The sequence below is a fragment of the Diadema setosum genome, chromosome 14 (genome assembly GCF_964275005.1).
Source record: "Diadema setosum chromosome 14, eeDiaSeto1, whole genome shotgun sequence".
Taxonomy (NCBI): domain Eukaryota; kingdom Metazoa; phylum Echinodermata; class Echinoidea; order Diadematoida; family Diadematidae; genus Diadema; species Diadema setosum.
The window spans coordinates 6,771,683-6,798,937 of NC_092698.1; the positions used below are offsets into that span (position 1 = coordinate 6,771,683).

At 38.2% G+C, this 27,255-nt stretch overlaps 2 protein-coding genes across 2 annotated transcripts in view; both read left to right on the plus strand.

The window, feature by feature from the left end:
- The window catches only part of LOC140237696 (cytoplasmic dynein 1 intermediate chain 2-like), a 28,296-nt gene extending 18,450 nt beyond the window's left edge, over positions 1–9,846 (plus strand). The window contains exons 8-17 of the mRNA XM_072317622.1: positions 303–462; positions 831–930; positions 1,271–1,396; positions 2,495–2,641; positions 3,536–3,649; positions 4,193–4,326; positions 5,246–5,390; positions 7,158–7,298; positions 7,927–8,052; positions 9,421–9,846. Coding sequence (XP_072173723.1) covers positions 303–462; positions 831–930; positions 1,271–1,396; positions 2,495–2,641; positions 3,536–3,649; positions 4,193–4,326; positions 5,246–5,390; positions 7,158–7,298; positions 7,927–8,052; positions 9,421–9,525 — 1,298 coding nt within the window. The 3' untranslated portion in view covers positions 9,526–9,846. The remainder of the gene's footprint in view (positions 1–302; positions 463–830; positions 931–1,270; positions 1,397–2,494; positions 2,642–3,535; positions 3,650–4,192; positions 4,327–5,245; positions 5,391–7,157; positions 7,299–7,926; positions 8,053–9,420) is intronic.
- Positions 9,847–17,361: 7,515 nt separating this feature from the next.
- LOC140238119 (bifunctional purine biosynthesis protein ATIC-like) overlaps positions 17,362–27,255 on the plus strand; it is a 31,902-nt gene continuing 22,008 nt past the window's right edge. Inside the window, exons 1-7 of the mRNA XM_072318053.1 lie at positions 17,362–17,668; positions 21,272–21,398; positions 22,268–22,344; positions 23,071–23,137; positions 23,571–23,659; positions 24,272–24,350; positions 26,679–26,751. Coding sequence (XP_072174154.1) covers positions 17,650–17,668; positions 21,272–21,398; positions 22,268–22,344; positions 23,071–23,137; positions 23,571–23,659; positions 24,272–24,350; positions 26,679–26,751 — 531 coding nt within the window. The 5' untranslated portion in view covers positions 17,362–17,649. The remainder of the gene's footprint in view (positions 17,669–21,271; positions 21,399–22,267; positions 22,345–23,070; positions 23,138–23,570; positions 23,660–24,271; positions 24,351–26,678; positions 26,752–27,255) is intronic.

Genomic DNA, 27,255 nt, shown 5'->3' on the forward strand with positions numbered 1-27,255 from the left:
AAAAATTGCATTTTTGTCATTTCTTTATCAAGATCGTTTGTGACCATGTGAATCATTCTGTACCACTACAATCTGACAGGTGTTATTTTACAGTCTATATGCCTTCTGCCTTGTCTAGTCATTACTGTGGAGAAACTTTTGTAACTGTTTTTTTTTTCTAATTTTTTTAAAGATTATGTATTTAATGATATTATATAAAGTTTGGAAAAAGATGAATGATGCTGCATAGCATGTGACTGTATGAGGGGATTAGATTTCACCACTTATCCCTTTTGATGTTTGCCATCATTCGTGACACTCAGCGCCCAAAGAGTTGACGGAGGAGGAGAAGCAGAAGATTGAGAGCTCGGAGGACTTCCGGATCTTTGTGGAGAACACAGCAAGACTGCTTGAAAGGGCCCTGGCGGAAAATGTGGACATCTTCTTTGATTACAGTGGCAAGGGGGATGGTGAAGGAGAAGGGTAAGGACAGTGTTAGGTGTGACTTTTGCTTGAAATCACATAGTTTGAGTAATGTCCGTTTGTCTAAAATATTAGCATGACTCATCCATCCTTGAGCCTGCGTCAGCAATGAACAGATGTTGCGTCCCACGACATGGATACATTTGATATCACCTCGATGAATGTTAATCTTTAACTTTTTCTCTTAGACAGGGATTACACCTCCTTGTCAATCACAAATTGAACTACCCCTGAAATTGTCGTACAAATCCCAGTTTGCAAAATATTATACTTGTGAAATAAATGCCACTGACAGTACTTACCCATCTGAACGTCAAAAATGCGTCATTGTGTGAGAGCTCTGCATTGCTTGTTTTCTCCTTTCGCAGTGACAAGGATGCTGGAGCCAACTTGTCCTTGAACCGGGCATTCTTTGATGACCGCTGGTCTCGTCACAGGGTGGTCACCTGCCTGGATTGGTCCCATCAGGTAGGCACTTTAACCCGTTGAGGAGTATCAGATATTGAACTCACTGCAATAGAACCAGAGTAATTGCCACTGACATACCAGTTTCTAAAAATCTTTGAAACTTTTTAGTAGTTAATATGACAATTCTCATTATGCTATTTAAAGTTACTGTCATAGTCAGCCTTTAGTGCAACTTGGCCTAGGTTTATTTAAACCTAAAACAACCATGAAGGAAAGCTAATCTCTCTTGTCTATGAGCCAGCAAAGGTGTCAACTAGTATGTTTTTTCCTGAAATTTGATATAAAATGTTGTTTACCCAAATTTGTGCATTGATATATGACTGAATTTTCCATAACGCAGTATCCTGAACTGTTGGTAGCATCCTACAACAATAATGATGAGTCTCCCCACGAGCCTGATGGTGTGGCTCTAATATGGAACATGAAGTACAAGAAGGAGTCTCCGGAATACATCTTTCACTGCCAGGTAAATGTTAAATGCAAACATCTGTTTTGTATTCCATCCTCTAAATGAACATCATGTTGGTGAAGGTTGCAACTGACCCAATGATGTCAGAGGTCACCAGCTGGAGATATTGTTGATGCATACTTTTCCAGCTCTCTCCCTTTTTTGTGCTTCTTTTCTTTCTAACCCTCAGTATCTGACTGAAAACAGGTTTTGATCGTACACTGGAACCTAGTTTAATATAAAGAAGTGTGGTATGACAAAACCCTTTTATAACAAGGTGATTTTGCAGGTTTCAACTCTTTTATATTATTCTGTTTTTGTACCTTGATATAGTGAGAAACCTGATATAACAAAGCAATTGTCATGGTTTCTAAATCCTTATTATAATGAGGTTCCCCTGTAATTGATTTCCCAATTATGGAAGAGTTGTTGTCAAGGAATTGATAAAGGCTTTATAGCTTTATATACACTTCTGTTTGGCTATATCGAAAATTCATTATAGTGAAGGAAAATTGCTGGTCCTGAGGACTTTGTCTTAACAGGAGTCACCTGTATGAAGTTTGATCATTCTTGTATATATGTGACCTGCTACAACAAAAGGATCCTAAAGTCGCTGACGGGCGAGCCAAGCATGGCCCAGAAAAAATGCTATTTTCTGGCCTTTCCTTTGATCATTTAGCTTTGAAATTTCGGCAGATGATAGAAGATACATTAGAATACAAAATTATGTAAAAGCAGAAATCTGAACGTTTTGACAGATTTTGGTGTTCTGATTTCAAACTTGATTTTCTCGGCTCACCCGTCAGCGACTTTAGGAGTCTTTTGTTGTAGCGGGTCACATATGATTCTAAAGTTCCATCAAGATAAAATGCAAGATGAGCCAGTGAGAACTGTATACTGGTATGCTGACAGGAGTAAGATTGAAACTGAAAGTGTCAAGGCACACATTATACCGTCACAGACAATCAATGAGCAAAAGATCGTGTATCATAATCCTCTTGCTTCCATTAGCCTCCCCTCCCCCCCCCCCCCCCCCAACCTGGCTTGCTGCTTTAGTAGAGGTCTGTCTCGAAGACTTTATTTATTGCATCTGTTTTGTTTTGTGACTCTTCTCAGTCTGCTGTGATGTCAGCTGGCTTTGCAAACTTCCACCCCAACCTGGTGATCGGAGGGACATACTCTGGCCAGATCGTCCTGTGGGATAATCGCAGCTCTAAGAGAACCCCGGTTCAGAGGACCCCACTGTCAGCTGCTGCCCACACAGTGAGATCATGCTTGATTCTTCACTCTTTCTGAAATGAATATAGGCGTCATATAACAATAATTAAAAGTTAATGTCCCTTAACTGCACAGTCCTACGTGCTGTCATTGTCTCTGAAACTGCCTAAAACTAAAGCTAAGAAAGTCTTCCAGAAATGCTTCAAAGAAGTGAAAATCTGTATATGATCAGGTGTATCATGCTCCATTTTCCCCACAAGCAGTAAAGTGTTGAAATAAACTGCCCTTGAATTGTTGAATAGCATAGTTGTACTTGCTCACAGATACTGTCTCAATATAATTCTTATAATTTTTTTTTTTTTTCAAATAGGGGGATCATTGCATAACTCAGTCAGCATAATGTGACAATATTTGGAAATTGAGTCAACAGAACTCTAAAAAATGTATTAGTGTAATAAGCTTTCACAAAAAGGTTTAGTCAAGTTTTAGCTACAGGCTTAGACTTATATTAAATACCTGTAATCTAATGTCATATTTCCTTGCTACGCAACATTTTTATGCCTCCGCCACAAAGTGGTGCCGGAGGCATTATTATTCATCTGCTGTGAGACCAGCCAAATTATTGTTTACTGTTCAATATTGTTGTTTACTTTATCACATACCCTCACTCAATTATGATAAGAGTGATATCACTGGCTTTTCGGGACTGTATGTTCCTATATTTGTCTGTAAATCCCAATAGTATAGCTAGCATGATCAAATGAACAGTGAAATAGTGATTCATATTTTTATTTCCTGTATATCTGAGTATATGTAAATCAATCCACGATATATGTAAGCATGAAATCACTCTTATCCAAATGGTCACTTTCATATTTTCCATCTTTGTAAAATGAAGTTGCCATTCATCAAAATTTCTGTTGATCATTTCCTCCACAGCACCCAGTGTACTGTGTGAATGTGGTAGGAACTCAGAATGCCCACAACCTAATCAGCATCTCAACTGATGGCAAGATGTGTTCATGGAGTCTGGACATGCTGTCTCAGCCACAGGTAGGTTCACTGATCTCAAGGTCATTCAACTGCAGATCAGTGATCTTTACATCATTGAATCCATTGGTGGCAAATATAAGAATATGAATTCAAAATTTTGCTTTCTTTGTCTTGGTCATAAAGATTTTGAATCTAATGAAATCTTCTGACTTCATGTTTTATAGGAATTAACATTTAACCTTAGATGCTATATGGGTGTGAACTTTCTCCGTTAAAGTCAAGGTACCTGGGTAAACAGTAAAGCTTTGTTTTGAAAATCCTTTTTTGTATACGGGAGTAAGGCATGTATGAAAGAATTGACATGAGAACACTGTGAGATTACTCTTTATTTTACCATGATATACCTTCCAGACTGAATTTCAAAAATTCAAGGAAAGCTACTTATGATTCATTGTCTTGGGAATTTATGCAAAATGAAAGGGTTAGGTGTATATGCATTCTTTTATCTAGGGACGTTTCAAGTGTGCACTGTACTCAATGAAAATACATGAATTGAATTAAGTATCCCATCCATTTGGTTTGTATTTGTGCTTGGCCTCACAGGACAGTATGGAGTTGAAGCACAAGCAGTCCAAGTCGGTGGCTGTCATGAGTATGACTTTCCCTAGCAACGACGTCAACAACTTCGTGGTTGGCAGTGAGGATGGAGCTGTGTACACGGCCAGCAGGCACGGAAGGTATCACATGACCACTATGTTACTGTATAACATGATGTATTGGCGGCACTAAATTTTTGCGAATTGGAGCCGACGGCCTTATTTGTGGCATGAAATTTTCGCGAATTGCCACTGGTGTTCAATGCATATAGTGTAGACAAGAAATTTGGCGTGCATTTTAATTTCACTAATCTTGGCACTCGTGAAATCTGCGAAATTAAAATGCATGCGAACATTCCTCGTTTGACAGTATAGAGTACTGAAGTGATGATGTCACAGTCTTTTTGTGATAGCTTTGGTTAGAACCAGATGTGAGCATGTTTAGCAACAATAGTGTTCACAGATATTTGGGCCAGATGTGGTTGTATAGAACCAGTTCTCATGATGATGACTGGCTATGACATCACACTTTGGTACTCTATACTCGGTAATCTTGCATACTGTATGAAGATAAGCAGTGTATCGATCACTGAAATTAGATGTGCCAAATTTTTAAATTCTGCTCATATGTCGGCAAAGCAATGAAGCTGTCCATGATTTTACAAGCTAAAGAATTATAGGACTCTGTTACATTCTAATCAGAAGAAAAGTCATATAATGGGTGAACACAAGGTATATTTACAAGGGAGACTAATACAGATAAAGAAAATGATAGTGGCTATTTATACAGTTTCGTAATGTGTTGGGTTTTTTTTTTTTTTTTTTTGGGGGGGGGGATTTCAATTTCAAGAACTTTTTAAATGTAAGGTGGGTCTAAACTTAACTTGGTTCTTTCAAAATGTGGTTGGAATTGATGCACCTTTGAGGTAACAAGTCCACAAGGTTTTAGCTCACAGTAAAATAAGATGTGTCATATATTTGACGTTCTATCATGAAAATAAATCTGCAGATGAGATATGAAGCTCATATTATGCACAGTGCCACATACTTGTCATTCCAGCAAAGCGGGAATCAATGAGGCTTACGAGGCACACCAGGGTCCCGTGACGGGAATCGACTGCCACCATGTACCAGGTCAGCTGGACTTCTCCCATCTCTTCCTTTCATCCTCCTTTGACTGGACAATCAAGCTGTGGAGCATGAAGGTAGTTAAAGGTCCTGTTTACCTTTGGGAGCAGTGATTTAACAAATGTTCAAGATATCACATTTGATGCATATGTGCAGGTCTGTTGTATCACAAAGCATCCTTCCATATAACATTTTTGCAATAAAGCCTAAAATATATGGTGATATCCTTATTTTTCTTAATAAACCATAACTATAGATGGTTTAGTCTGGAAACATTTTATTATAGCTATTGTTCACATTTTGTAGGGATTAAACAAAACTTAACATCGATCATACGGATTCAAATTTTTACAGTGCTTGTTTCTATCCCTAATTCACATTTTAGAACTATTTTAAAGCACTAATGCTGGATTTCTGTTTCATCTGCAAATGGTAAATTATGCCTTTAAACTGAAGAAGGGAGGTTAAACTCCTGCCAAAGCTGTTATTCTCATGTAGGTTTAACCCTATTCTAACTGGGGGGGGTCAAATTGACCCCCCCCCCTCGACGTTTCGCGCCGCGATTCCGCAACGCGCAAAGATTTTGCCGCGTCGTTTCATGACTTTTTTCATTGAAGTCTCCCGCATATTTTGAGACCAAATTTGCGACGTCTGGGTACACCGTTCTGAAGTTATGCAATGTTTTGCATATGCATGTCAACCCCGAAAACCGCTCAAATTCATGATTTTGTGTGCAAATCCAATGCAAACTGTGTTTTTTTGTTTAATTGATATAAATTAGATTATTTCAACTTTTAACCATTGAAATAAATCAATTCTAATGTAGATAAGCTTGAAAAAGTGCCTCCAACAAATTTTGGCAAAAAAACAATAGAAAACAAAAGATCGAAAAAACAATAAAATACATAAGAAATTAACAAAACAATAAAAAACAAAAGAAAATGATTTTGATTGCACTATTTTTTTACAAGAAAATTGTTTGATGTGTCTTGAGGAACTCTGACACAAAAATTTAATAATCCTTCAGTCTTTTTGATGGAGTTATAGGTGAAAATATGATTTCATGCGTTAATTTGCATAATTAATTTATTAAAAAATATGAAATCAACATTTTTCTATTTTATGACCATGCAAACTTGTAGTTGACATCCGGCTCTATGTTCAGGCAAAATTTTGCGGCGATCGCGCGATCGGCGGCCGAGATCTGAAGGGGGGGTCAAATTGACCCCCCCCCCCAGTAAAAACTTGGTCTCAAATAGCCCAGTTAGAATAGGGTTAATTTTCGGGAATTTGCATATCACCATTGAGCCAAGAATTAAAGAAAAACAGACCAAAACAAAACCAAAACATGAAAAAGTTGCCATGTACAGTAAAGTCGCTTAGCCTCAATGTCAAATTGAGAAAACAACATCTTGTGAAAATGTCTGTGACCTCATTTGTGAAAATATCTGCATGCGAAAATTACCATTTTTACAGTAACAGCAGAAACATGCAGGTCTGTGTAGCTTTGAACAGAATTTAATGAAAATGTAATATGAACATGTGAATATATCAATGAATAATCTAATGTGACTGTAAGTGAAGATATACACTATTTTGGCCAGTCTGTAATAATCTCTTGCTTTCATTAAAGCCAGTAGTAGTAGGCAAATGATGTGGAGTAAGAATTGATCTGTGCCTGAGAAAGTGGCATGTAGGATCACTGTCATGAGACCATTGTCATAATGTCAACAACATTAGGATTAATGTGTTTCAGACAGAGGGCACCCAATGATGTGAGCAATTCTCGCTGAATTTGCATGTGATTATGCGTGCATGGCTTCTTTCCTTGTACTTGTGTCCAGAAATCATCCCCCGTGTACTCATTTGAAGACAACAGCGACTACGTGTACGATGTCCAGTGGTCGCCCACCCACCCGGCTCTCTTTGCGGCCGTCGATGGCATGGGACGAGTGGACCTGTGGAATCTTAACAATGACACTGAGGTATGACACTTTGCTCTGTTCCAGAAGAATGACATAATTACACATGATGAAAGTTTACTCATCCTTATCTCAAATTCACACTATTCATTTCAAACACAAGAAAAATTACCATGAACGGAATTAATGCAAACAATAGAATATAACCCAAGAAGAGATGTTTCAAAATAAAAAGCCAAAGAGCAAACCTTTGTGTGTGCAAAAAAAAAAAAATAAAAAAAAATTATCATTGTTTTTGTTGTTATTACTAACAAGTGCAATGTCATCATTTGTGGTTTGTTATTTAGATAATGAATGCAGAAGAGGACAGGCATTTGAAAAACCAAGACCATGCTTGTAGGAGTGCACAATCTGAATTTTGGTTATAATTCATTCACTAAAAGCTAGAAAAAGAGAGAACAGTAAGCTACACATTGCTGACATTTGGATAAGATCATTGTAGATGTGAAGCAAAAATCAAAGAACTTCTGAATATATAGATGTAACATCACAAAAAGTGTATCATTGTCAAATGTTTCAGTTATATACTGCTATTTATACAAGTCCTTGGGGAAAACTCTTTCAAACTTAGTGCTGCCACATGACAAGACATCATTGTCATATCTTGATTCGAACAAATTCGTCTTTCTAGGTTCCCACAGCAAGTGTGACACTAGATGGTCTGCCTGCTGCCAACAAGGTCAAGTGGGGTCACCAAGGCAACCAGATCGCTGTGGGTGATGCAGAGGGCAAGATATGGATCTATGATGTTGGAGAGGTGCGTTAATAAAGTCCTTCCTTGGTGTTATTTTTATCATGTCTGTATAATTGGCTGTCAGGTAGTAGGTTGGTACTTGCACATCTCATCATATTCTTTTTGTTTTTTTCCCCCAATATATTTTGTGAAGGGCACGAGATTACTTAATGATGCATATCTCAAAAAAATCAGAAACAATGGCTTATCAGACTATTTTTTTATTTCATTTATGGGGGCATGAAGATTAGTAGTTGGTGCAAATTATTTTTTCCCTCCATGGTAATATGTTTAGAATTAATCGCTTGAATTTACATTTTTTTTGTTTTGTTTGGACTGATATGTAGCACATAGTTTGATAGAATACAAGTCCAGTGTATCTACATGGGTTTGCAGATCTGTTTTTTTTTTTTTCTCAGTTTTGGTGTATTTCATTTGTCATTACATCTACACCAATATTTGTTTTTATGTTTCATTTGAGTTCACTCCATTTGATTAATAACTATTCTTGTTCTTGTAACAAATAATCAGTGTGAATGATGGAAGTATTCTATTCTATGTAAAGAGCTGCCAATTTTCCTTATTTTGCAAGAGTCTTCCTAGAAAATGAAATATCTTCCTACATACTGAAAACGGAATATCAAAGCTCTGATTTGGGAATTAATATTGCTAATTGAGATGCATGTTATATACAAGTATATCCCTGTAAACTTTTCTGGATGCTCCTTCATTTTGATACGTGAATGTTAGCAGCTCTGCATATGATTTTAGCGCACAAGGTGAGTTTGTCTAACACTCATTTCCCATAGACACCTGTCCGAGTATACTCGGGATTCGTCTCCAGTGGGTTAATGTCCAGCTGAAAGGTAGCCTATGCGTATCTGTTAAAGCAGGGCTCAACACTAACGGTGGCCCGGTGGCCCGGGGCCACCAAAAATGAAAGTCGGGCCACCAAATTTCAAAAAAGGGCAAATTTGGTGGCCCGCCTCGGGCCTCCAACATTTTTTGAAAAGTATGTCAATAAATTTGTAACTTTTTGCGCCGGAAATTAGCAGTTAAATTTGTTTAAAGGATGGATGAAAAGGACTGAATGAGTGCCTGAGAGTGAGTGTTGCAAGTTTGTTGAAGTTTATTTATGAGTAGATATGTCCAAATTCTAATTCTTACTATCATAAAACTTAAATATTTGATTCATTTAAAAAAAAGGACTTTTAAAGTTTTTTATTGTTTTTTTTCGGGACACCAAATTTTTCTCTCGGGCCACCAAAAATTTGAAATTTAGGATTTTGGTGGCCCCATCGGGCCACCAAACAAAAAAGTTAGTGTCGAGCCATGGTTAAAGTAGCCAAGATAACATAGTCATGTTGTTTGCTCTCCATGCCTTTCATGCAGAGTTTGGCTGTCCCACGCAGTGATGAGTGGTCCAAGTTTGTGCGCACGCTAGCAGATATCAGGGCCAACACGCAGACTGACACGGATGATGAACCAACACGCTAACGGACAGGAATGCTAGTTAGCAATTAAAGTGGCACACCGACAAGCAAACGCCAAGAATCAAACAAGTTCATTCCCTCTACTTAATGTCTATGTCAAATTTGTAAGTCGTGCTGGAGCCTTGGCTTAAAATGGTAAAGCTATGCCGACAGTCTCCAGTTTTATGCTGAAGTAAAGTGAATGGCAGTTGTTTGTTATTATTAATGCAGCAAATTTATAGATGCAATATGCTAAAATCTTGAATGTCTCAGAGTGTGAAAATAACTGCAGATCAACCATTGCCAACTAGAAGTTCTTTGTGGAGTTATGAGTGTAAGAGTCCACATACTTGAGTGTAAAGACAAATTATCAGAATATTCATCACAACTAGAGAGATCAATTCCTTACAATCATAAAACAGTGGTACCATATAATCAGCCACACAAGCTAAATGAAAACTTTACCCCCAAATCTATGTATGAGGCATGGTAATCAGTCAGCAAAGTTATGGCAGTGTGGAGTTATGTGAACTGGTCAGAGATTTTTCAAGTGCAGTAAGTCTGTTTGAAGAGGAGGAGTGTGACATCACAGCATATTTATTTCTTGTAAATAAAACAAATGTTCTACCTGTGGATGTCTGTAGGGAACTGGTCACGCAAAAAATTTAGGTGTGAAGAAAATATATGAGCCAGTGGTTATTGCTGTTACTTTCTTCATTAGCTGATTTGAGTTACCTAGTTGTGTTAAAACATGCTTTCTTGGAGTGAGGACCATTGTTAAATCAAGATATTGCATTTTCCAGTAGATAAGGGTTTTCTAACTTAGTTGGTTTTTTTTTTTTTGTCTCTCTCTCTCATTAAGTTCAATGTATATGTCACCAAGGTTTATCAGCTTACTGATGACTTTTCATGCAAATACCATATTTTTAACCCACATTGATTCCAATCACATAATTTCTCAAACTGTCTTGTACTGGAAAAGCTGTTATTTTTGCATACAGATATTTGCGCGAATGAGGAGGCCACAGACATTATCGTGACATGTTGTTTTCGCGATTTGACACCAAGAGTATCGTAAGTGCACTGATGCCTCTCTGTAAATACAATGCAGTCAAGATCAGGTGGTGTTATTTGCGCATGTTGTTAAACTCACGGCCTAATGGTGATTCGTGAAATTTGCAAAATTTAAACCCTAGCAAAAATAACAGCTCTTACAGTATGATTCATAGTATAATTATATATACATGACTTTGTCAGCACATGTGCATGCTGAAAGGCATGAGTGGTACTTGTGATGCTTTTTATGCCACTAGTGTGTCATGTTCCATTAGTTACTTTTGATTTTGCACTTTTGCCGCCCCACTCCTTGGATTAATACTTCTGTTTGTGTCAGAAAATGTGATAAGCTAAGGGATTTGACTACAATAAGACTGGAATACATCTGACAACTTGCAAGAGGTGTTTTAAAGGTAGTGCAAGAGTTTGTGCTGTAATGATTTGTTGACAATGCTTTCTTGCCAGTTCATTTGATATCATTAATACAAACTTGACTGATATAGGCTTGTAAAGGTTAAGGTTTCAGCTGCATGTTATATTACTTATAAAAAAAAATATAAAAAAATCCTAGTTGACAAATAATGACTAGAAAGCATGTGAGGTTGTAGGTTTGAGAAGTTGAAATGTCATTTTTCCAGTGTATCAAAATGTTTATATTATTTGTTATAATGGGTTATGACTCACAGGCTTATGATAAATTAGAAATGTGATATTGAGCATTTAAGCATATTGCTGACTTACTGTGAGGGTGTGCTGTTTGCTTCGAATACTTGTAATATTAGTATTGCAAGTATGTTATCTTTTTAAGGAAAATATGCAGCTCAAAAAAGCCTGATTTTTCATTGCTCTTTTCCTTCTATTTCCTTTACTGCTTTTAGCAAAACTAACTCTCCCTCTGTTACATGTTTTCCGCTAATGCAAGGTAATTCATGATCAAATGGCAAATATGAATTACATATGTGGCATAAGCAGAGACTCCATCCCCCAGCACCTTCTGATCTGGAGATTCTCCCGCCTGAAGCCCCTAGCAAACGGGAGACTCCAAGTTGATGTGCGCGAAGCGCGAAAATCCTTGCGGCCGGGGTCCAGTCTAGGGTTCTAGATGCTCTCTCGTGCTATGTAAGGCTTATTTTTCAACATACGATTGGACAATAAGTAAGAAATCCTTTCCAACGGGAGACACAGAGCCAGGGCGGGAGAAATCAAATCTCAAGCGGGAGAACGGGAGATTTTGCAAAAATGTGCTTTCGGCGGGAGATCTCCCGTCGAAAGCGGGAGAGTTGGAGTCTCTGCATAAGCAAATATCTGTCAAGTTCTAGGATTTTTATTACTTATGTTGTTGGCTGTGATGTATGCAGATTTACTATGTTCAAGTGGTTGATCTTGCTCACTGTGACACAGTCTGTTTCTGTAAGTGGAATAGATCCAAATGAACTTATGGCTGGTTTGACGCTAATTGTTGATCATGCGTATAATGACACTATGAAGCCTGACAGTCGGTACCAAAATTGATGAGAAAAATTCTCAGAGATAATCTAGCTGGTCTTTGCCCAGGTTCAGTTCATCATATATGTTAATATGATCATAATTATGTTAATTACTTGACACTTCCAGTATGTTATGTGATTTGCCTTTGGTATAGAGACCACAAATACACCACTTTTAATGCAGTTTGATATAGAGCGTTGTTGGTATGTTTTGCTGATAACCATAAAGGTAGCCGTGAATGAGTTGAAGAATGATGGAAGTATATCTACTTGCCCTGTTTTACCCTGTTACTTTGCCACACATCTCGCGCCACAGTTAGACAGTAAAGCCTCCTTTTTGTGGTGCCTGTGTGGTTCAAAACATGTCTGCCCCCAATGCAGTGGATACTCCTAACATTACAGGTGAAATTATGACAGCATTCTGTAATCAACATCTTGTTTAGTGGAGATGAAGATATTTCGAGATGATAGATATCAAGAACTTAATACCCCTTCCAACACTCGAATAACAATGCATCTTTTCTTTTAGTAATACATTAGATAATGTAATGTACATAGGAATAGTGATAACAAGTTATTGTAGGTAGAAGCTGAATGTAAAGATTTTATGTAGCCAGCTGTGCATGCATACTCACTGTGGGATTGTACCAAAAGTATGAAAACAGACAGTGAATAAATAATAAAAAAATTGACATGAATGAGCAAGAAGTATTTGTCTCTCTCAAATTATTGCAGTATGACATGTGTTCATGAGATCACATTATTAATTGTACCTGTAAAGTTATGTCATTTACAATTGGCACAGCGAGCTTTAATAAACTACACCCTGTGCTTAACTGATGGTTTGTAGAGGTGGTAAAGAGGCTTGTTTAATAATTATGTTCTGTTCATTACCAAGAAGGCGGAGAGAAAGGAGTTTGTAGAATGAGTGAAAATCGTTTTGCTTGGTTGTAAATCTTGGTTGGCTTGTTGGTTGCAGATTGATTGTTGACTTTGTTTTGGCCAAAAATAGGTCTAATTGTGTGTATTTTTTGTTTTTTTTTTTTTTTTGTTTTTTTTTTTGGTAAGACTGGTAATTGTCAATATGTTACCCTTCCCTTTTTTAAGGCTGGGAGGTGTCTATGTTTAATTATGCATTCTATCATTGTCAATCGTTATTTAGCACTTGCAACTCGACAAAAAAAAAATAAAAAAAATAAGTAAATGAAATATAGCCTATTACCATACAGAGTCTTGAATATAGAGAGGGGCATATTGCCAATAAAAACCTCTTTAGAATATAAAATTCAACAATCTAATGTGACTTTTAATTGACCATGCACAAAAATGACCCACTTATCAAGGCACACATACACATACACACAAACACAAAAATGAGTTTCATGATCATTATATAACTCATAATTATGCGAGTATATGTATACTTCATAATAAAGTGGATTGATGATACCGAGTCCTTTCCACGTCACTGCATGGTTGCATGGACTTAAGAAAATTCAGTTCAGTTCAGTTCAGTTCAGTTCAGTTTTTATTTCTGCATTTCAAAATCAATACAAATCAACACACCAACAAAATACTTACCTAGTCATTTCCACAGCTAATATTCGTAACGTTTGGTTCTTACATACATTTTCTTTTTTCCAAGAACGAATATCATATATGAAAGGAAGCAATAGGAAATGATAAAAATGAAATGCAGGGGACCATCATCATAAGCTAAGCTTGACGAGGAAGATGGCCCCAGGTAAAGAGATACATAAAGAAAATCTTGCCACTCACTGAGTGGGGGGTAATTGTGCGAAGGGCACAATAAAGAGATACATAAAGAAAATCTTGCCACTCACTGAGTGGGGGGTAATTGTGCGAAGGGCACAATAAAGAGATACATAAAGAAAATCTTGCCACTCACTGAGTGGGAAGTAATTGTGCGAAGGACGTGCGGTGCAGTGCGGTGTGCATTGTGTTGGGATGAATCTTGGTTTGTACGTTGAGCGTTATTTTGTGTATCAGTGTGATGAGGTGAATGTTACTTCAGTTATGGCCGTGAACTCATTGTTTAGGGTGTTTGTTGACCAGGTGGTATGAATATTTATGTGTCAGAAGTATACTGGATTATGAGGGTGTTTTTTAGTTCTCGTTTGAAAATGTTCAACGACGTACATTGTTTTAAATTAGGGGGTAAAGAATTCCAAATATCTGGTCCATTATGTTCTAATGATTTTTGAGCTAAAATAATTCTGGGGTTTTCGAGATGGTAATCGGACGACTGACGTGTTGGATATAAATGAACGGTGGAATTTGGAGTGAAGAAACCATCAAAAATTTTTGGAAGACAATTAAATGTATATTTATACATAAAAACAGCAGTTTGAAAGGTGTGAAGATCCTTAATTTTCAATGTTTTTAGTTGACGAAATAGGGGATTGGATGGGGATAAGTAACGGGAATTGGTAATCAAACGTACAGCACGTTTTTGGAGGGTAAGAATTGGATTAATTTTAGTTGAGCCACAGTTTCCCCAAACGATATTGCAGTATGTGATATGTGGTAAGATCTATGCATTATATAGAATAGTCAGGGAATTTTGAGAAATGAAGTTTTTCAGTCGATATAAAATTCCTACAGTTCTTGAGACAGACGTGTGGATATTATGAATGTGATCGTTCCAAGTTAAACTCGAGTCAATTATAATTCCTAAAAATTTAGTAGATCTTACTTCAGTTAAGGATAATCCATCAATATTAATATTATAACTGCTGTTAATGTTCTGTGAAGCAGTAGGTTTGAAACGTATAAAATTTGTTTTAGAGACATTAAGGGATAATTTATTACATATAAGCCATTGGGAGACTTTGTCTATTTCCGTGTTCAGAGTATCAAACAGTGTTTCGAGGTTCTCATGGGAGTAAAAAATATTAGTATCATCCGCAAAAAGTATAAATTTAAGAGTTTTTTTTTTATGTATTTATTATATCATTGATATATACAAGGAACAGTAGGGGGCCAAGAATTGATCCCTGGGGAACACCACATACAATATTAGAATTCGGAGATTTGGATGACTTAAATAGTACATAATGCTCAATGATCCAAGAAAGTGCTAAACCACGAATACCATATCTTTTTAATTTGTAAATTAATATATCATGATCTATGGTATCAAAAGCCTTTGATAAATCCATGAAAATTCCTATAAAGTGTTTTTTATTTGCAAAAGATTCAGTAATCTTATCTAACAATTGAATTATAGCTAAATCGGTGGAATGGCCCTTTCTAAATCCAAACTGATTAGGTATAAGTAGGTCATTTACATGAAGAAAAATGTACATGCGTTTATGAATGATTTTTTCCAGAATTTTAGAAATACTAGGTAATAACGATATTGGTCTATAATTTGTTAAAAGAGAAGGGTCGTCTTTTCTTTTGAAAATTGGAACTACTTTCGCAATTTTTAATGAGTTTGGGCATATTCCAGAAGACAGTGAAAGATTGAAAATGTAAGATAAAGGTGTGGTTATTTGTTTGATGATTTTCTTCAGTGTATAAACACTTATTTCATCATGGCCACTAGATTTACTTGGCTTTAATCTGTTAACAATCTCCAGTATTTCTTCCTCATCTGTTGGGGTAAAGAAAAGAGATTTGTCGCAGTTTGGTGGAAGAAATTCAGTAAAGTTTGAATGAACATGTTTGTTTTTTATTTTTGAAGCTAATTGGGGGCCAATATTTACGAAGCATGAGTTAAAAGCATCAGATATTTCATCAGGGTTTGTGAGTTCTTTGTTGTCATTACAAAAAACGGATGATGCTTCCTTATTATTACCTGTTATTTCATTTATAGTTTCCCATAAGCCATTTACGTTATCCTTTTGATTATCAAACTTATCAGAATAATACATTTTACGAGAAATACGAATCAAGTTACTGAGTATATTTCTATACTTTTTGTAATCTGTAAAATGTTTTGTATTGTGGGTAGTAATCGCCAGTTAATACAATTTATTACGGGTTTTTATTGAATTGATGATTCCCTTTGTAATCCAGGGATGTTTGTTCTTTCTACGTGTTTTTTTCTTAACTAAAGGAATGTTTTTTCGATAATAATATAAAAGTTTATCTAGGAAAATATCATAAGCTTTATCGGCGTTATTTTGAAGATACACTTCTTGCCATTCTTCCTTCACTAAGTCAAGATTAAGTAATTCAATATTCTCGTCTGATTCTTTTCTGCACATTATTGGCCTGGGTTTTGAAATACTTTCGACGTTTTCAGAATAACGAAGAGTAATGCATATCGGTAAATGATCAGATATATCATAATATAAGATACCATTAATGAATTTATTTACAGAAAAGTTATTAGAAAAAATATAATCCAACAAGGTTTTAGATGTTTGGGATATTCTTGTTGGGTTATCAATATGGGAATGGAAAGCATATGAAAAAAGAATAGTTTTTAATTTTACCGCTAAAGTTTTACCGCTAAATTTTACGGCTAAAATGTGCTCATGTTTGCTCAAAACCGTTTTTCTTTTCATTTAAGTTTCCGACAATAGTGATATGCATATTTGTTTGAATTAAAATTCTCTAAATCATTTCTCACATTGCAACTATTGCAATTAAGGTTGTTGTTTATTTTGTTTGGTGTGGGTTTTTTTTTTTCGTGGGTCTACTACACAAATCAGGGGCGGATCCAGGAATTCCTAAAAGGGGGCGTCTTTACAAAATTGAAGGGGGGGATGGTGCGCACACGCCATTGCCCCCATTTTTCTTTTTATTTCTTTTGTTTGAACAAAAAGCAAAGGGGGGCACGGTCCCGTGCGCTCCCCACCCCCCCCCCCCCCGATCCGCCACGGCCTAACGTTCTTTTGACAGTTGTGTAGATACGCGTGTATGTGGAATGTTATTGGAGTTGGGTAGATACTTTGTTGTATATTCAATATTTCCTGGGTTTGAAAAAGAAACCCACGAAAATTTTGTTCCAGTACCACATCGGAATGTCAATGAATGACCAAGACCACTTCAATAATCATTTCGAGGTGCAATGCCCTCTAGGCCTCAAATCTGCCCTCCAAATTAAATACCCGCCTTTAGGCCTGCTCACTCGAGTCCGTCAAGATCATTACGCTTGGCATTGTTGATACAAGTGACTTTGATTCTCTCCTTTCAAAATATTAAATCATTTGTTTCTAGCCTTTCAACAGGAGGTTTCCATGTTCCTATATATAGTCTCCATATTTCTCAAATATCCTAGCAAAACTGGCACTATAGTTTACTTTGCGGATGTACATTGCGAACGAATATGTGAAGACGTCGTTCACACCATCACACGTGCACGCACTCCCGCGAGTGCCTGTTCTACCCCTTCATCTCTTGCCTTTCAGCCCTGAACATTCGGGTGAGAGTTGCCCTCACGTTCCGCTGACTTGTGGCTCGCGCTCGTACTCAACTTGCATCAGTTTGAAGAGCATCTCCTGAACGTAGAACGGCGCAAGAGTGAGAGTGCAGCTGTCAGGACGAAATAGCTGAGCTGGAAACTCTGAACAGGGCAAAAGACCAAGTTATTTTCCTTCCACCTGTCCCTAAAACGCAAAACGCAAAGAAACATGGCAGCTCAAGAACTTGGTGAGTCGCGCTGTAGAGAGCATAATGCGAAAACACACCACTGCAAATTTTGCCAATCGGCAATGCAGCAGTCGGCATCATCGGCGATCATTTGTACTATGATGACATGTGCAGTAAATTATTTGTATGAAGGCCGAATTGTTAGTGGTGTACATGATGTCTTTGTATTGATGTCTTTGTGTGATTGTGTAATCCTCATCAAATGTGTGGAAAATGAATCAGTTGCTTCTGTGATGTGTGTGCATATGCCAAGACACAACTGGTAATGGTATACACAGGTATGGTTGAGGGGTCTAGATATCGCGCACGAAAATTTGTAATGCTCTTATAATAAAAATTATTCCACAATCGTACCTGAATTTCTCAATAAATATCACGAAAATGCAGAAAAATCACCTCCCAGAATCTCCTGATGATACGATGACGGAGTAGTGCGCTGTTGCCGTTTGTATGTCGGACTTTTTTTTATGCTTTCACCTTCTCGGGGTATGTAAAGATCGCGCAGCTGCCCTATGTAGTTTCATGCGTGAAAGTGTCTGCCCCTCTCTGCGGCTGTAGCGTGCTTCGGCTTTCGTAGAATATTATCAACGATCGATCGAACAAATTACGAATTCTATCGGCTACGATCATACGAACGAGACAAGCGAGACGACACGTCTAGGCTACAACATCCTTAAAAAAAGATTTTAAGCTAAGGTAGGTAAATTATAAGGTAAAAAATTGGAAATTTAGTGAAAAATTTGTTCCAAAAAATTGGAAATTTAGTGAAAAATTTGTTTGAAATCAAAATTTCTTACCTGCTTTCTTCTCATGTTTAGCGATTGTCAGGTATTTTTATTCCATGGGCGTATCGGCAAATTTTGCGCTTAGTCCTACGCGTAATATTGCTTGCTATACGCAGTTACGCTATGCGCGATCATTAAGTCCCTGCGCGAGACCTAGTACCCTTACTATACTAATGATTAAACATGTGTAAGAAGAAGTAGAAGAAGAAGAAGAGGAGGAGGAGAAGAAGAACAGAAGAAGAGGAGGATGATTTCATGACAAATGTTAGTTTACTACGTTTAGTTTACTACGTTTACTACTATGAGTACCGATCATGCATGAAGGCTTTTATCTGTTTATTAGGGTTTTTACTCTGAACCTCTTACTATTGAAATGGCCCTGTTTATTCAATGCTGATGCAGACGTATATGACCACAGTTTTATACTAACTAGTTAATAGTAGTACAAGAAAATGCTCATAATGTACTGGATAAATTGAATGTACTGCTGTAACGGCTGTAACGGCGAGCGCCCAAAGTGGAGCTCACTGTTATTAATTTGTGCTCTACTCATATTGCAATGATGCATGATCTATCTTATCTAGAATGCACCACAAACACTGACAAATGTGTTTGATTACACTTAAAGCTGCTACTGCTACTAATAGTAATACTGTTCCTAGATAGCTGGCTTGAAAGGAGACATTCCATGGATACTCTTTTGCCCAGATTTATGCAATTATGCAACAAAAACCTTTGCCAAGCTGACAGCTGTAGTGCAATTACATACACTCCAAGTGGGCTTGAATGCACGAGTAGGAAGGTGCTCTGAAGAGGAGAAGAAACAAGAATCTTTCCTTACCCATGCTCCATTTGTGTTCTAGCATCACAAGTTTGATAAATTTCTTTGACAAAAGACAGCCTTCTGTTCACAATGTATGCATTTATACTCACCTATCCAAACAAGCCCAGCAAGCAGCTATTGGTTGTTCCTTTCATTATTTTTGGCTGCAATTATTTAGTGTGAAGAGAATAGGGCACATGAACAAAAATGACCAAACGAAGTACTTCTTTAACTGTAAAAAAAAAAAAAAGAAAAAAAGAAAATGAAATAAAAATGAAATTACTCAAGTATGCAGTGAAAGCACACATTAGCCAATTACTTAATTTGAAAGAGTTAGCATTCAAGCTGGCAAACAAAAATTATGCACAAATGTGCATAAGATGGTTATTCATAAGTTAATGTTATCTGTTTCTGACACACTGCTCTCCTTGTTTTCAGTCCTGGGGTATCTATTTAAAAAAAAAAAAAAAAAAAAGATTTGAAGAAAAACGGGAAAGATTTGTTCTGTACCATACTACTGCCAAGTACCATAGTAGAAAAATGAACGAAGAAAATGGGATTCCATTGGGATTCGAACCTGAGACCTCCGGATTGCTAGCCTGGTGCTCTACCAACTGAGCTGTAGAAAGCCCTAGTTCATTTTTTGTCCCAGAAACCCCAAATTCTCAATGCTCAGTAGATAGGTAGATGCAAGTGTAGATAGATGGATATATGGATAGATACAGCTGTAGGTAGATGGATAGATAGATTGATAGACATTGGTTTATTTCATCAAAACAAGAATGATACAAAGCAGCCCTTGGGCTTGAGGCAGAATTACGTGCCATTGCTGTAAATGAACAAATAAGACAATACAATAGTTCTTCACATTGAACAAGCAAACCAAAACTGCTTACAGGATTTTAACATTTTCTCTTTGATACAATTTGATTTTTTTTGTCCCCGCCGAACAAGTTCGAGCAGGGGACTATGAAACGGGCTCCGTACGTGTGTGTGTGTGTCCGTCCGTCCGTCCGTCCGTCCGTCCGTGTGTCCGTGTGTGCGTCCGTGTGTGATCAAAATGTTCAAAATGCTACTCCGCCGCCATTTCTAACCCGATTTTGATTCTGTTTGCTTTATATGATAGCACTACATGGGAGCTTTGAAACTTCTATACAGAATTTCAGTTGTGACCTTTGACCTTGACCTTTGACCTATATTGTACATTTTGCTTCAAAATGCTACTCCTTCGCCATTTCTGACCCGATTTTGATTCCGTTTGCTTTATATGATGGCACTAGGTGAGGGCTTCAAAACTTCTACACAGAATTTTGACCTTTGACTTCTTTGACCTTTGACCTTGATTTTTGACCTATATTGTACATTGCCTACAAAATGCTACTCCTTCGCCATTTGTAACCCGATTACAATTGCGTTTGCTTTAAGTGATGGCACTAGTTGAGGGCTTCAAAACTTCTACACAGAATTTTGACCTTTGACTTCTTGACCTTTGACCTTGATTTTTGACCTGTATTGTACATTTTCCTACCAAATGCTACTCCTTCGCCATTTCTAACCCGATTTCGATTCCGTTTGCTTTATGTGATGGCACTAGGTGAGGGCTTCAAAACTTCTACACAGAATTTTGACCTTTGACTTCTTTGACCTTTGACCTTGATTTTTTTACCTATATTGTACATTGGCTACAAAATGTTACTCCTTCGCCATTTCTAACCCGATTTCGATTACGTTTGCTTTATGTGATGGCACTAGTTGAGGGCTTCAAAACTTCTACATAGAATTTTGACCTTTGACTTCTTTGACCTTTGACCTTCATCTTTTTACCTATATTGTACATTTTGCTACTAAATGCTACTTCCGGCGGGGACATATATTACGCACCGCGTAATTTCTACTTTTCCTTGTTTTCTGTCTGACCATCATGTAAACTACGCTGTACTTCTTGAAATGCTCATTTTCATGTTTCATCCATCCCTATACTACGTGACATTCCAGCAATCCTGAGTGTGTTCAACAAGGAGGGGCTCATTGACTTTGCCACCCAGCTGCATCATCTGGGTCTGCAGCTCATCGCTTCAGGGGGAACGTCAAAGGCCATCAAGGCAGCAGGAATTCCAGTCAAGTATGTATGCTGCAAATCAGTCTGCTTTAAATTATAGACTAGAGAAAAGTAATTATTGTGGTAAATTATCTTAGACCATCATCCCTTGTGCGCACATCAAGAGATTACTTAAATTTGTGCCACAGATCAAGCTTATCAAATTATTATGGGATGATAAGTTTCCCTGGTCTTGGACGTCATGAATGTGATAGCAAAAGATGTCGGGAAGAATCTGTCATTTAGGGAAGTGTCCAGCTTACTGGTGTTTTAGAAAGTACATCATGATGTTACTCAACCACACAGACCAGCATTGATCTTATTTTTACTCTTTGATTTACCTTTTGCCTTTATGTTCTTTAATATATATACTGCAAAGCATCCAATGCATGATTTGGTGTAGATGGTATAATATATTGAGTTGTATAGATTCCCTCATTGTCAAGACTAAACTCTGATGCAATTTGCTATCATGGTTTTATTAGTCACTTATCCTGACCCATCATGCATTGTCATGAACAACAACTATGTGTATGTGTCGCACTGTACAAGTATTACCTAATTAGTGTTCTTTTTGGCATTTTATTATGCTTGATTATACCCCTACTGTAAATTTTAGCTTCTTGTTATTCCTCCATTCCCTCTGTGATCTTGTAGTATTCTTGCTATGGAAGGCATGTGTCTGGGATGAATGTTAGGCAAGGAGTTGATGCAAGGGTTGTTTATGGAGTGCTACCAAAGCATGATGGCATAGCCATTCATCACCGTAGAAACCAAGTCTCAGCAACATCATCTGGCCCAAACGTTTAATTATGCTCGCACCTGGTTCCAATCCACACTATAACAAAAGACTGTGACATCATCATTTCTGTGCTCTTATTTTATTCCGACAGGGATGTGAGTGACATCACAGGTGTGGCAGAGATGCTTGGAGGAAGAGTGAAGACGCTCCATCCAGCTGTCCATGGAGGTGATTCACTCATTTCCGTTAACCCACTGAGAACAAGCCGATTTTGCTATACACATGTGTCCCATAGCCACCTGCCTGAGTATACTCAGAGACTAGTCTTCAATGGGTTAAGACCCTGACTCTCTCTTCGAACCAGTTGATAGATATGGATTTGTTCAGCATGTACTATTATGCAGCCTGTGCCTTCAATGTCTGTTTCAGCAACCACCATTCTCAAAGGAATAAAGGTGTGATTCGCATTGCCCTGATTTACTAGTCTAAAGTTATACCAGTGTGTTACAGATAACATACTTTTTCAGTCCACATTTTGTCTTTCCCCTTAGGAAAAGGAAACAGGTTTGATAACATATGTAGCCAATTTTGATATGCTTGCTCAGTCATGGGCTTCAGTGTTCAGTCATTGCACTTTTTCTTTCAAAGTTAGTGGTCTACTGATAACATACAGATAAAAGTATTATGTAACAGTATTGAGGTACATTCCTTTGATAATGTGATATGGGAAAATTTGTAAAAAGTGGCCATTTACCCACAAAGTTCATAAAACAAATTTTGGGAAATTTCTTTGATATGTTCCGAGATTTTTGTGCTTGTCTTGTAAAGCTAACAGAATTTAGGAAATTATTGAATCACTATCAGTTCTCTTCAGCACAGACAATACTCTCCTACTCTCTCCTACTCAAATGTGTGGAAGTATTATGTATGCCTTGTTTTGTTTTTCTTTAAAAGGAATTCTTGCCAGGAAAACTGAGGAAGATGGTGAAGATTTAAAGAAGAACAACTACCAATACATCAGGTAGTTACATGTTTGAATGTTTTGATTTGATTCAAATGTTTGCTTCTTATTGTCTGAAAAGATGACTGAACGTGATTCCAGAATCTATACATTCCAGTTAGATTGGCTGTTTATTTATTATTTCCATGTTACCTTCCCTTCTCCTTGTAAACAGGGTGCTACTTTTATGGACAGATTTCAATATGAAGTTTCAAGAATTGCAATAACTCTTGTAGTAATGAAAATGCTCACAGCTGACTGATTTTTAAGCAGCTACTATGGTGGCTTCAAGCACCACTGGTTGTGGTTATTAGGACAACATGGAACAACTTGCTACTGTGTGTATGTATGTATGTATGTAGTCAGTTGCTAAGTGGATGTTTTCAGAAGCCTTCTCTCTTTCTGATGTAGCTGCCTCATACTTTGTTTGTATGTTTGTTATTGATTATTTCAGAGTTGTAGCCTGCAACCTGTACCCATTTGAGCAGACCATCGCCAAGCCTGACGTAGCTGTGGCAGATGCTGTGGAGAACATAGACATTGGTAAGAGGAAACAATCAGCCAACAGTCAGCAACAATCATAATCCCACAGTCACAGCACTTTCAATTCCTCTTTACTGGCACATGAGCTGCATATTTCTGAAGTGGAAAATTCAGTGGAACTTGTAGAAAAAGACCAGCTTTTGAGGAAAACCACACTGTAAATGTCATGCAATGAATAATCAAACTTTGCATTTATATGTTGTGAGAAAGTTTGCACAGTAATAGCAGTGAGGAAGGGAGTTTGCGATAACACCATCAATAGTGTCACTGCAAACCTCTCTTCATCAAATTTTGCATTGTCATCAAAATCAAGACCCACCATTCAAATAATGGGTGTAATTGATGTTAGATATATGTTTATAAATGGAGTAAAGCAGTGATGTGACACCCTTTTATATGTGGAACCCCTCACCCGAACAGATCTGGCATCAGATGCTGACAATTCTCAAAGACTTTTATTGACTGGTTAATCTTTAACATGATGGTTGCTAATAGCAAATCATTTCTTCATGCATTCACACTGGTTTTGTGGACATTTTTGTGTTTGATGTTCACCAGAAAAGTAGACAATATATTTCTAACCATCTTGATGACCCTCTTTACCAATGACAGGTGGTGTCACCCTTCTGAGGGCTGCGGCCAAGAACCATGCCCGGGTCACGGCGGTGTGTGACCCCTCCGACTACTCACAGTAAGATGCCTTGATTCTTGGATGCTGCAATTTACTTTTAACTTTTTTTGTGACACATCGACTGCATTATGTTTTATCTTTTAGTGATCGTGAATTCTGTAATCTCATTGGTCAATCAACCACTTAATATATCCCGTATTACGTGATATGACGTCATGATACTGTATTACACAGCCAGCTGCGCGTGTACCAAAGACGCTTATAGGAAAGTGCGCGCTAATCCTGTACAAAACAAATGGACAGCGCGCAGTCCTCAAGCGTATTGCGCACATAACCTGAGACCACTAGACGCTTGATAAACAACAGCAACTTATATCTATCTGGCTACTGCACTGCAGTATCTTATGGCGTGTACGTGTACGTATTTGTATGCGCGCATCGCGCATGCAGTAATCAGCTCGCGAAACGAAGGCCTAAAGTCAACATGGTCATGGCTGACAGCCGGCGATTTCAACATCATTCACGAGGGGAAATCAGCGAGAAGAAGGTTAGCACTTACACTAAAAGATAAAATCGTTATCCCCTGCTTGTTCTTACGAAATACGGGAAATATCTACGGTCTGGTGCCATATTTCATTCGGCCTTCGGCCTCATGGAATATGGCACCAGACCGTAGATATTTGCCCATATTTCGTGAACAAGCAGGGGATAACTAGTAGTATCACGTGATTGGGAAATTCAGAAGAGCCTTGAGAATGAGCACCTTTACTGACAATTGAGATGTGCATTACCCAACTGGGATATTTCTTAGGGCTAGTAGACAAATTGACCAGTTCACTGATATATTGATATTCTAAGCTTTTAAACTCATTTCAGCTTTTTGATTGCCTTTTCTTTGATATTGTGAGTCATTAGTAATTGTAGCATTTTATTGTTAGCTCACCTGAGCCAAAGGCTCGAGTGAGCTATTGCGATCGCCCTTCGTCCGGCGTCCGTCGTCCGTCGTGCGTCGTGCGTCGTGCGTTGCACGTCGTGCGTCGTGCGTAAACTTTTTACATTTTTATCTTCTTCTTGAAATCCCCAAGACCGATTTTCTTCAAACTTGGCAGGTAGCATCCCTAGGGGGTTAGGAACTCAATTTGTTAAAATGGGCACCATGCCCCACCCAGGGGGCCCCCAGGGGGCCCAAACCCCCCCCAAAATTAAGGAATCTGTAAAAATCTTCTTCTCTAGAACCAGAAGTGATAGAGCTAAGTTAATACTATGAGTTAGTACATTGATGACTGTAGTTTCAAGTTTGTTCATGGCAGAATCAGGGGTGCCCCCCTTGGGACCCAGGGGAGGGGGGTGGGGAGGGGTCCTAATGGGGCCGAAATTGTACATTTTCATCTTCTTCTTGAGAACCCCATGACCCATTTTCACCAAACTTGGTAGGTAGCATCCCTAGGGGGTTAGGATCTCAATTTGTTAAAATGGGCACCATTCCCCGCCCAGGGGGCCCCCAGGGGGGCCCAAACCCCCCCCCCCCCCCAAAAAAAAAAAAAAATGAAGGAATCTTTAAAAATCTTCTCTAAGATAAGCTAAGATAATACTATGAGTGAGTACATTAATGACTGTAGTTTCAAGTTTGTTCATGGCAGATCCAGGGGTGCCCCTCTTGGGGGTGGGGGTTGGGAAGGTCCAAATGGGGGCCTGAATTGTACATTTTCATCTTCTTCCTGAAAACCTCATGATGGATTTTCATCAAACTTGGCAGGTAGCATCCCTAGGGGGTTAAGATCTCAATTTATCAAAGTGGGCACCATGCCCCACCCAGTGGGCCCCAGGGGGCCCCAATGCCCCCAAATTAAGGAATCTTTAAAAATTTTGGCCCTTATTGTACATTTTCATGTTCTACTTGAGAATGCCTGGTCAAATTTTAGTAAAGCTGTGAATAATTTAGATTAGTGACTGCGTGAAAGGTGACCCGCGGGTCTCTTGTTAAAAAAAGGGAGCATCGAGCAAATTGTGTCCAATTCTGCAGAAATCATCCAAAATGCTGTAGACTTTGCACATCATTCCTCTTCTAGCTTCTTAGGGGGAGGAAATTGTTCTTTGTTTAGTTAATTTACAAGTAAAGAATGATACTTGTTCTCAGAGCACAAGTAATGTCTTCAATTTAGTTTTTGAAATACTGTGGAATGGCACCAAAGGGAGTTTGTAATAATTTGATTATATTCTTAAACTGAGATTAATTTCTCTTGCCCCCCCCCCCCCCCCCACCTGTTTTGGGGCTTAAAATCTTTTTGCTGAAGTGTTTCAGACCCCTTTCTCTTGCAAGATTTCCTTACCCACGTGTCGATATCTGATTCTTTACAACATATTTTGCTTCTCTCTGTGACACCTCAGTATCATTCAGGAGATGATTGATAGACCTGATAATGACACAACCCTGGACACAAGGAAGACCCTGGCTGTGAAGGTAAGACTTGGGACATTCCTTCTTCTTGTTTGTGTACATCTGTTTGCTGCAGCTTGGCATATGTTCCATTTTAGTGTCGGCCAGTTGCATGCTATTGTACTGTAGTTTTCCAGGCAGCCTTGTAATAAACATTCTTTTTCCATTTTGTGATGCTGTCATACACACATGTACTCACAAACACCCTCATACAACATTACACCTTGGTGGAAATCAATGTTTGTTGACATGTTGATATATGGGCAAGTCCAAACTAATTGGCATGTTACGCATGGGACATTTAAAGGCAGCCGGTCGTCGCAGGCGATTCGCAGCTCAGTAGAAAAGCACGACAAGCTGCTCCTCCCGTTATTGTACCCCCGTACGTACCGAATACCGAACACGACGCTACGCAGCGCACCAGCGAAAACCTGATGGGGCACGAGCGCCGCGCGAGCTGTCCACTGTAATTTCAACATGGACGCCCGAATACCTACCGAATGGGGCCGAATGGGTGCATGCACAAAA